The sequence below is a fragment of the Chaetodon trifascialis genome, chromosome 19 (assembly GCF_039877785.1).
Source record: "Chaetodon trifascialis isolate fChaTrf1 chromosome 19, fChaTrf1.hap1, whole genome shotgun sequence".
Classification (NCBI taxonomy): domain Eukaryota; kingdom Metazoa; phylum Chordata; class Actinopteri; order Chaetodontiformes; family Chaetodontidae; genus Chaetodon; species Chaetodon trifascialis.
Genome location: NC_092074.1, coordinates 15755617 through 15766047, shown reverse-complemented (window position 1 = coordinate 15766047; position 10431 = coordinate 15755617). Strand labels below are relative to the sequence as shown.

At 42.1% G+C, this 10431-nt stretch overlaps 1 protein-coding gene across 1 annotated transcript; it reads right to left on the bottom strand.

The window, feature by feature from the left end:
• Window positions 1-5052: 5052 nt before the first annotated feature.
• Window positions 5053-10015, bottom strand: ostm1 (osteoclastogenesis associated transmembrane protein 1). The gene is made up of 6 exons (XM_070988185.1): window positions 9535-10015; window positions 9003-9117; window positions 8212-8309; window positions 7999-8109; window positions 7063-7228; window positions 5053-6327 (listed from the first exon to the last, which is right to left on the bottom strand). The coding sequence occupies exons 1-6, from the start codon at window positions 9955-9957 to the stop codon at window positions 6272-6274; spliced, it is 969 nt and encodes a 322-aa protein (XP_070844286.1). The 5' UTR covers window positions 9958-10015; the 3' UTR covers window positions 5053-6271.
• Between the last annotated feature and the right edge of the window lie 416 nt (window positions 10016-10431).

Here is a 10431-nt window from a genome sequence, read left to right as displayed (position 1 = left end):
GATTTTTAATCAATGTGAGATGACAGAGCCTTTGACGAAAACAAATGCATCTATCAAATAATGCAGAACAAATGTAATGTTTCAAGGGGAACTTACTGTAGGTAGAAATCCTGATAAATTATCCTAAATACAGATAAAAAGAAAGAGCATTCAAACAGATGCATGACAAATTTGTTAATAAACTGTGTTAATTTGCATGCAATAAAAATGGCCCAATATAAATTGAAAGGGTTACATTAAACAGCAAACACAGCTACGTATAAGTGCTTTAATATTAAAAAATAAATAAATAAATCAGTCACTTTTACTTTCCAGGCAAAACAATGTGAATACTTTTAATGTTATGTCCAGAAGCTGACTTTAGGTGGCACTACTGTCTTGTGATCAAAATCCCACTCAGGTTACAAAAGGTGATATCCTTGAAATGATGAGCGGCATGGTTTAAACAGCAGCCACGGCTCTCTGTCTCATGTGTGCTGTTCAAAAACAAAAATCCAGTGACTAACACGCACAGAACCCAGACTTTCTAATTCACCCACACACTCTACACAAACGATTAACGTCTTCTCAAGCTGATGACAAGATGGGCACTCTCTGGTTGTCCACACAAACAAACCCACACATGGGTCAGATGTTCCTGCCCTGAGGAGCGCCCCCCCTCCACGCTTCCTGCCTGTTGGCAGCTCGCCCTCTCACCCCCGGGGGCACCTCGCCGCTCTTTTGGCCTCAAGTGGCCTCAGTTTCTGCTGAGCCACAATGGATGTAAGTCAGCCAGCAAAGGTTTCTGACATATGATCCAGCATCTGTGATGTCACCAACAGCTGACTTGTCATAAGACCTTTGTGAAAGGGGGGGGGGGGGGGGGGGGGGGGGGAATGAGGAGAAGGCCTTATTTTCAACAGACCCTTAGCTGGAACGCTGAGTGCTTTTGCATCAAGCTGCTGAGATTACAAACTGAATGACTGCCATTAGAGAGTGATTCTATAATCTATCATAATACCATAAGCTCGGGATTGACAGACTTTGACCCCACTCACAGGTGTATAATAAGCCCCATTCACTCTGCATATGCACTGTGAGAGAGGGTGCATGTGTGTGCGTCCGCTAATTCCTGCCCCCAGGGGCATATGTTTACTCCTTGTTCAACAAAGCATCATATTCATTGCTCAGGGGTTGAGAGGTGCATAATCTAAGACTGACCTTCAGTCAGTTAACTAACTGACAGCTTAGAGTGTTGGCGGTGGGGGTTGCATAACAACTTAAGTCCTGACTAACAGTTTCTTAATATTGCCATAACGAAGGAGAAATTCGCTGCTTTGAAACACGGGATACATCGTGCAGACGACAGAGGAGTGGAGGGTGATTGTAGGGGACAGCAGAAAATTCAAAGGCATTTAGTCTAGAGGAGGCTGTGACCTTGTCAAAGAACAAAACCGTCATTTAACAAAAATTGTATTTAATAAACGGAAACTGAAGGCCAAATTCAGAAACAACATGAAGAGCATCCCCTGCTCTTCTATCAAATACGAAATGGCCTTGTGTCAAGGTAACTTGTGCAAAGCGAAGTATGTTTTTGCCATCTGTTTGAGCATATTGCAAACAGTCGCCCTCAACATCACCCTGTTCCCTCAAAACCTTAAAATATTAAGAGAGAGTGAGGTGCGCGACATACAGATGCAGATATACAGAGAGATTAAAAAGGTCACTGCAGAGGAAACAAGAATCTATTCATATGTTGTCTGGATAATTGTTGTGGAAAATAAAAAGATCTCAAGGTCTGTGCAGTGGAGGTGCACTTGCCAGTCTCTTGTTGTCAAAGGTTTGTGTCATCACTCAGCCACTCAAAAATCAACAATGGTCAGTTCAACTTCAGCCGTCATGCTCCAACGTCCCTGCCTCGGCTCCTCCGCGGCTTTAAAGAAGTCAACTGCACAGCTCAACGTTACAAAAGCTGGGAGCTCAAGAGAAAGGAATGAACGGCCGCACATTGAACGCCCCGTGAGCGTGCAGAGGTGTCTTTTTTCATTTCGGTAAAAATGTTATGCATAACTGATTATTTAGGACCATACATACAGTGATTTCATCAAACAACCACTCGATGTGAAGAGGTTTTTAGATGGTGACTAACTCATTAACTCTTTTTTCTTGCAGTGAATTAATTAAACCTTACAGTTGTGAATGCTGTTAGAACCCACCTTTGAGATCTTTTATAGCACGTGTCTTTTAGATAAAAATCAACATGCAATTACTACAAGATTACAGTTATTATAGGTTGGTTGCGTCCCTGAGCACTGCTGATATACCGAAGGTAATGGATTAGTGGACGTGGCATGAAAATGAAGCTGTGCAAGGTGCTGTGCGGACACATTTCTGACCATTTTGACTGCAAATTAATCTGCAGTAATCATTTATTTTATTTTGCAAGTGAGTATAAACTGTCCATTCTGTCTTTGATGCAAAGTCATTCTACATCACCTGAGATTTTCAGTTTTCTACAGCACGTTTAACACAAACCTCAGCACATTTTCCCACGTTAATCCAGCACAGAACTAGAGCAAGCAGCCGAGCTCGGCATACGAGTCAGTTTGGAAAATCATATTAGTTTCTTCCACATAAACCATCACACTTACAGTAGAATTATTCTCAGAGTCATTTTTTCTTATCAAAGCTCTTTGTGAGGGGATTAGGTGTGCAATAATTATGCATGGCATTAGGCCATGATTAGGTGGATTGCATTTGTTGCACTGCAGTCAGGCTAATGAGAAGGTAAATCAGCTGCCTCGGTCGCTGCACTGTATCATAAACATTTCAAAGAACACACACAGCCTCGCCTGCATGAAACAGAAAATGTAGCATTGTGGATCATATGAGCAGAAATCTGTTAAAATGACCGAAAAACTCATCAGTAACAATGAAAACTCAAAAGAAAGCCCACAGCCAAAGCCACCTCTGTCTCTACAGGTGAAGTCTGAGGGACCAAAGACAAGAAGTCACTTCACAAAGATAATGCTTTCTTTAACAGCTGTAGGCCCACATCTGGTGAAAACTAAACACCATAGATTACTCACCTTGTACTTTACAACCACAGACTGCTCGACTGGAGCTCCTGTTCTGGACCCAGACCTTAAAAAATGTCTTTATTAGCTCATGTTCAAGCAATATAATGATCCAAAATTCAAATTATTATGTAGCAAAACATGATGTATGGTTAAGATGTGGAGTTTGACGACAAACAGTGATGAGATGTAACTAATACTTTACTCCATTACTGCATTTAGCTACAATTTGGAGGTATTTGAACTCTGTGGGATAGTACTTTTAACTTGTACTCCATCACATTTCAGAGGGAAGTGTGCTTTTTACTGTTTATTTGACAGCTGTGGTTACTGGTGACTTTGAAGATTCATATCTAACACATAAAAGATAATCAGCTTATACAGAACAAGATTCAATTACCAAGTTAAATAATCTTAAAATGAAATCTATTCCTCCTCATTGACGCGTCCAAAATTGTTCATTTGGAAGTGTAACTACTGGGCACAAGACGTCTCCTGTTTCCTCATTTCAACTTTCCACATCCCTCTTCTGTTCTTTTCATACTGGCACTGAAACCAGCTGCAATGTCACAAAATCATTCCTGTAAGTGCAGCGGCATAAAAATGGATGCGAAAAGAGGCTTCTGATGTCAAACTGCACACACGTCATTCTGCACAGAGAAGCTCAAACATCCAAGAGAAGGAGAATGCAAAACGAGCACCACCTCTATTATGATCATTATAATAATCCAATAATATAACACTAATAATGGGCAATGGATGGAGCATATTCTCCATAATGAGTGCTACTTTGGAGGCTTTAAGTTCATTTTGCTGCCAATACTTTCACTTCTGAATGCTTTGACTTGTAATAGAGTACTTCTAAGTTGTGGTATTACCACTTTTATTGAAGTAAAGGGTCTGAACACTTCTTCCAGCACTGAATCACGGGGCGACCGCAGCTTTTCTAACGGTTCCCTCATTCACGTGGCGGCCTCCGGCCCATTTTGCCGGGGGTTTGTCGTGACTTTCAGCCCCGCTTAGAGACCCGGTGCGCCTCAGAAACGCGCCGGAGGCTTAGCGGGAATCAAAGCCGTCATTCTTGAGCTCCGGGCCGCGCCGCACGCCTCACCGTGCGGGAGCGCCGATGGCAAAAGCCCGTGTTTTCAGCGACTCTGCCGGCCGCAACCGGATCATATGACTCGGCATATGCGTAATGCTCTTAGACATGCTGATGGCCAGCAGTGGCTGCGCTCCACAAGACCAAAAAGCCAAAGGAGTTTAACGGATGTGTTGCTGCGATTATTCGGCCAAGTATCTTTATCCCACATTTAGATTAGCCGCTAATGACGGAGGGAAAAGCCTCAAACTCAAGGCCACGTAACCTGAGAGAACAAGGAGCCATTCCTGTGTGAAGAAACAGATTTAAACACGACGTGGACTCATTAGGCTTCATGAAACTGCAGGCACAGCGCTGCTGCTCGTGGTTTTGGACACTTGGTCCCAGAGATGGATGGAGGATTCAGACCCTTTATTTAAGTAAAACTACCACACTGTGAAAATACTCCACTACAAGTAAACAGCATGCATTCAAAACTTAAAATTTTATCTGCAAAATGTGCAAAAAAGCATCAAAAGTACTCATTCTGCAGAAAACAGTGTCCTACCATTATAAACAATGCTTTTAGATTCACATTGATGCTGCATTAATGTGTAAGTTTATGTCACAGGCTGAACTAATTTTAAGTAAATTTGTACTTCAGTACTGTACTTGAGTAAATGTACTTAGTTACATCGCCCCACTGCTAAGTACTAATACAACAACATGAAAGACTCCAAGTTAAACTTATGCCTTAAAAGCAGGGATGTATTATTTCCTAAATGTACTTTAAGTATCAAAATAAGCCTCTGACAGTGTTGTATTATTACAGAATAATTATTATTATTATTTTCATTATTATCATTGCAGGAACCTGAACAAACAAGCTGCCTGTTAAAGTTGAAAGGGACAATTTTAACTAGTTAACATATTGTTGTGCAGTTTAATCATTAGGGTTGCATCATATTTCACAAGATCATCAGTAAGTACAAGCACAGTACTCCCATTGAAATGTAGCTCAGTAGAAGTGCACAGTAATACAGGACAGAAATACTGCTAAAGGATTGGTTAAATTACAGCACTCGCATCTGCAGGTTGTTTCTGGCGTACAAATATTTATTTGGGCCTTCGCGTTCATGATTAAGGTTTACATTACTTCACAGCAAACGCATTTCTAATCGGCAAATTAATCAATTCAACAGCTCATAAGGGAGACTTGGCCGTCGTGAGCAGTCAGAAACCCTTAACAAATTAAGTTAAACATCAGTGGAAAACGACAACAAAGCGCATTAAAAGCTTTATGCAACCACAAAAAAACACTGACTGGAAAACAGGTAACATCACAGTGTGGTACTTTGGAGTACTCTTGCATTATGTGTGTTATGTCTTTATTTACTCGCCCCCACCCCCACCCCCACCCCCACCCCACTGATGTGCACCCCCCCTTCTTACAGCAGATACATGTCACCACTAATGGACATCAAGTGCTTCCTTTTTGCAGCTCTTTTTGGGACATACATTAGAGACAGAAAACCCATTTCTCAACCCATAAATAGAGCACATACACACACGAGCTCACTTGCACACATGCATGCACGCACGCGGGCACACACACACACACAGCACTGAAGCCTCTGTCTAGTGGCAGCAAACAACCTGAAGATTGTTAACGAGTTGGACAGAGGGAGAGGCCAGGAACGAGCGTACCGTGCAACAACACAAAGAAGCTTCTGATTAGTAGTTTAGAAAGTTAAAGCACAGACTTTGATTCCAGCGCAGGTCCCGTTTAACAGATGTCACCAAATCAATCTGATCTCATGGCAGTGAGAGGAAGACTCAGTCTGTGTGCAATTTCTATGTATTTTTACACTGTGAGAAGAAGGTTTTCAGGGACATGAAAGTGAATGTTAAATGCACTTTCACTTTCATTTATCTGGATCCTTGAAGTCCTCTGAATACTGATTTGTGTCACAGCCTCCCAGAAGAAACAAAAAAATAATGCTTTCGAGTCCTAGAGTTCAGTCAAACCTCAGGTACAAGAGAAGGGAGACGGTGCTGAGGAGTCAAGCCTTCTCCCGGGCAGTAACTTCAAATTAAAGAACGCCGTCGTCCACGTTAGTCATCCCCTGTCTCCTCTTCAGCTCAGTTTGTCCTGGATGTTCATCAGGCTGGTGTATGACTTCGCACGTTTGGCTGTAAAGACACAGAATTCTATATTAGAGTCTTATCAGGTACCATTTGAGGAGTTAATCTACTTTTCCTGCCTCATTTTGAGTTACCCTGGGGATTAAAGTAGAAGATGTTGGCTAAATAGTTTTAATAAGTACATTAATAATCATCAATGGGCCTCATGCCAGAGCGCTGTCTGTCTCTTCTTACCCTGAATCCGCTCGTACGAGTGTTTCAAGTCCAACTCAACAGATTTGGTCTGTAGGCCAGACTTTAATATTACATCAGCCTAATGCAAATGAGACATAATGTTCATTTTGTATTCATTTATTTGAGTTTTTAATCTTTATTCCACTTGTTTCTGGAACACATTTTACTTCTAAAGTCATTCACATTAGGCGTTATAATTCTCAAGTCAAATAAGAAGGCAGATGATCTGCGTGGGGCTCATACGACGGGTCTGAACAGCACAAAACACCCTCTGGTCATTTAAGGCAACCATCATCCACTAACACACGCACAGAAAACAAACCTCCAACCTCATCTGTGATGCAGACGTTTGCAGGAGGCAAACCCCTCTATGCTTTAGAACAACCTTGAACACCCACCCTCCTTCCGCCATCCCGGCCAAACCCCAGTATCACAGTCAGTCAAGCTCCCCCCACCGCCCCCCTCCTGTCCACAAAGACCCCAAACCCCTCAAAACCCCGTCAAAAAATCTCCGTGTGTGACAATGGGCGAATTAAGCTGGTTACTCACGGTGTATGAGCTTGCGTTTCTTTTGTTCAGAGTGAAGGAAGCTGCTCAAGTAGAAGATGATGGGCAGAAAGAGCATGAAGCTGGACACAGCGATGACAGGCACCGTCTCCTCACGGGGGACGGAACAATTGAATTTCTTACTCCACAGACTGCGGGTCATATTCATCTGAAACCACAGCGCCAAACGCAACATAAACTTCAGCTGACCGCAATCACAGGACAGCGTTTCTGTTAATTCAACACTGTTAGGCTTCTGAACTTAAGTAACTGTGTATTCAGGGCTATTTTGGTGCAGAGACACAGCTAGAAGAGGATTTTTAATTCATTTATCCAATCTGTAATTCATTTCGAGCTTTTTCTAGTTTCTCACAATCTGAATTAAAGCGCAATTTTCCATTTTTGTCACACAAAGTCTCCAGTTTTTCTTATATGAAATCAGAAACCACTGAGACCAACAACTAAATTGTGTAAAGAAAACATCTAATTTGATAATCAAGACTAAAATATCAATTTATGACAGCAAAGAGCTGCTCAGTATAACACTGTACTAATAGTTATTACACTACATGGTGTGTATAAAATATTATTTGTGGTAAAACTTCATATTAAGTTACAAATCCTCACCATAAGCTAGCTGCTTATTAGCATGCATATTAGTAACATAGTGGCTCTTTATTAGTTATTATAAAGCACTGCATGACCCTATTCTACAACCACAGGGCCATTAGCTCAAGAGTTTTTCCTCATTCACTTCCTAATTACTGCTTATTGACAGTAAGCATTTACATGAATTACAATCTTAATAGCCGAACCCTTAATAACCCTAAACCCCAGAATAAGATATTAAGAAGTGCTTCATAATGAATAATAGCCAACATGCTACTAATGCAGGCACTAATAAGAACACATGACCAGCTCTGCTCCTCACATACGCACCGCGTCCTCTATGTCGATACACATGGTGTGATTCTTCTCCATGCTGCCGTACAGCTGATTCAGGTCCCTGTATGTGCTCTTGCAGTTTCTGCACAGCTCTGTGTGGTTCCCCTATGAGGACAGGAGGACAAAAGGACAGCCTAGATCTGAGTCGTCTTCTCAACATAAACCCGTGACGGACAGACGGACGTGATCACCTCGTTTACGGCGTACCTGTTGGTACTTCTCAAAGCAGGTGAGCGTTTGGTTGAGGGTGGCCATGAAGTACAGCGTGTCATTGGTCAGACTCTGGAAGTCTTCAGTGATGCACTCTGCACAGCAGGAAATAAAAATACCCGTCAGTGAAAGTAAACGAATTAAATCTGCATTTGCAGATGCTTTAAGCTCTGGAACATCAATTGCTTTGATTGTTTCAGCGCCGTCAGCGAAAAGGTGGCGCAAGAACAAACTAGAGCTAAAACAGCTGGTAGGCGAACTCTTTAGTTGATCGACAGGAAATTAAATTGTGCTCTTTGAATAATACATTATTGGTTTAAGGCATTTTTCAGCAAACATGCCAAAGATTTCAGAAATCCACCTTGTCAGTTGTGAGGATTTATTTGTCTTAGGTGACAGTAAACTGAATATCTCTGCATGTTGTGTGTTGGTCAAATCACCTTGGCTTTTCAGGAAATTTGCAGGCATTTTTCAGTGTTTCTGACACTTTAAAAAATACTCACATTCTCCCACCCAGTGTGGGGATCTGCCAAATCTCATGCAATTAAATTAAAAGCTACTATGATTCATAGTGGGGACCCTGATAATAATCATAAAACTAAAGTCACATGTTTGACCTCTGCAACATCCAGTGTCCACTCCCCTCTACTGAACGCTGCTCTCCGCCCTCTGTGGTCAAACGTGTGTGAGTCAAACAAAAGCAGATTCCCACAGAAACGATCCCAATAATAGAGACACGTCTGGTTCGGGAACCTTTGAGGGATTTAAGGTTCCTGCGGAGAACTTACTGTCACAGTCTGATCTGCTCCAGATGTCCTCCTGGTTGCTGTACAGCAGATAAACCAGCATCAGCCGATCGCTGCGCAGAAGGCTGTCCTTGCAGCTGATATTACCCGGACCCATCTGAGGACACACAGACGCACTTAGTTACGTGCTGAGTTTCCTTCGTACGGTGGCCTTGAGGGTCAAAAAATATTTCAGAAAACACAAATGGGATGTTGTGTTTTGTGACATGTTTTTTGAAAGGGTTGTTGTGTTTGGACCCTCAAGGCCACCGTACCCTCTGTCTATACAGATGTCAAAGGTCAGACCAGCCTTCAAAAATGGTGCTCCTCGTCTTGCTATTGATAGCAAGTCAAGCAGATGAATCGGTGTTTCCTCAAATTTGTCACCAGCAGTCAGTCAGTCAGTCAGTCAGTCAGTCAGTCACATCACAAGACTCGTGATCATGAGACAACTGCGCATCAACGAGGCCCGTCCCCTTTCGGAAAGCAGACCGCAAACTGAAACACAGAAAATGACTTTGTATTTGTCACGTACCTGGTCTGATGAGATGTTCTTATATGTGTCTACGAGACTGCCATAACTTGAGAAACACTTCTGGCAAACTTTAACCGGTCGGGCAGCGGGCACCAGGCAGTTCACATAGGCGACGTACCGCTGTCCAAATACGTGAAGCATGTCGCTGCAGTAGTCACTGATCTCCAGGTCTTCAGGAAAGGAAGACAGCAGATTAAGGGGGAAGATGGAATCCAAACCAGGTTTAAACACAGGCGAGTTAACCACAGCAGCAGCAGAAGCAGCAGAAGCAGCAGGGCTCAAAGACGGGCTTTCTTTCAGTTTGTCGGCTGAATCTGAAACGTTGAGGTTTAATCCGTCGCCAGACACGAGAGCGCAAATATGAAATACTAAGAAAACCAAAAACCAACTGTTTTTGTAGAGAGACATGGTGGATGAATGCATCTGCTCTTCTTCCCTCACTCCAAACAACCCATTATTTCCTGGTTCTCTCCCAGCCTGATCATGTGACCGCCTGTGATCTCGCGAGAGTCCGGTATCGGCTCAGTACCACAGTAACTTCTCGTTTCACATTAATGTTATTAATGTGTATTAATGTCATATTAAACCACAGCGTAACGTTTGGCACATTTGAAGTATACAATCTAAATTTTGAAGCTTGCACTTATCATTGTGTGTTTTAGAAGTATACTGAAGTATAATTTTTTTAGTTTATTTTTATTGTCTATCTTAGTATACCAAAGACAGTACATACCAGTAGCAGATGAGGTCTTATCTTATCTTATCTTATCTTATCTTATCTATCTTACTCTTTATTGATTTACAGTCATCTGACTAGTTATATGCGTTTACAATAATCCTATATATGTATACGTTTTTTTCCTCACAAAGGCTACTATTTACAGTACTTTTGCCACT

Bases quoted from the DNA above. Each gene is read 5' to 3' on its own strand.
- ostm1 (XM_070988185.1), bottom strand. From the start codon at position 9,957: ATGCATTCATCCACCATGTCTCTCTACAAAAACAGTTGGTTTTTGGTT. The intron at 8,310-9,002 runs GTAAGTTCTCCG...CCTGCTGTGCAG, and splicing joins GAGCAGATCAGACTGTGACA to AGTGCATCACTGAAGACTTC. The intron at 8,110-8,211 runs GTACGCCGTAAA...CTGTCCTCATAG, and splicing joins GCTTTGAGAAGTACCAACAG to GGGAACCACACAGAGCTGTG.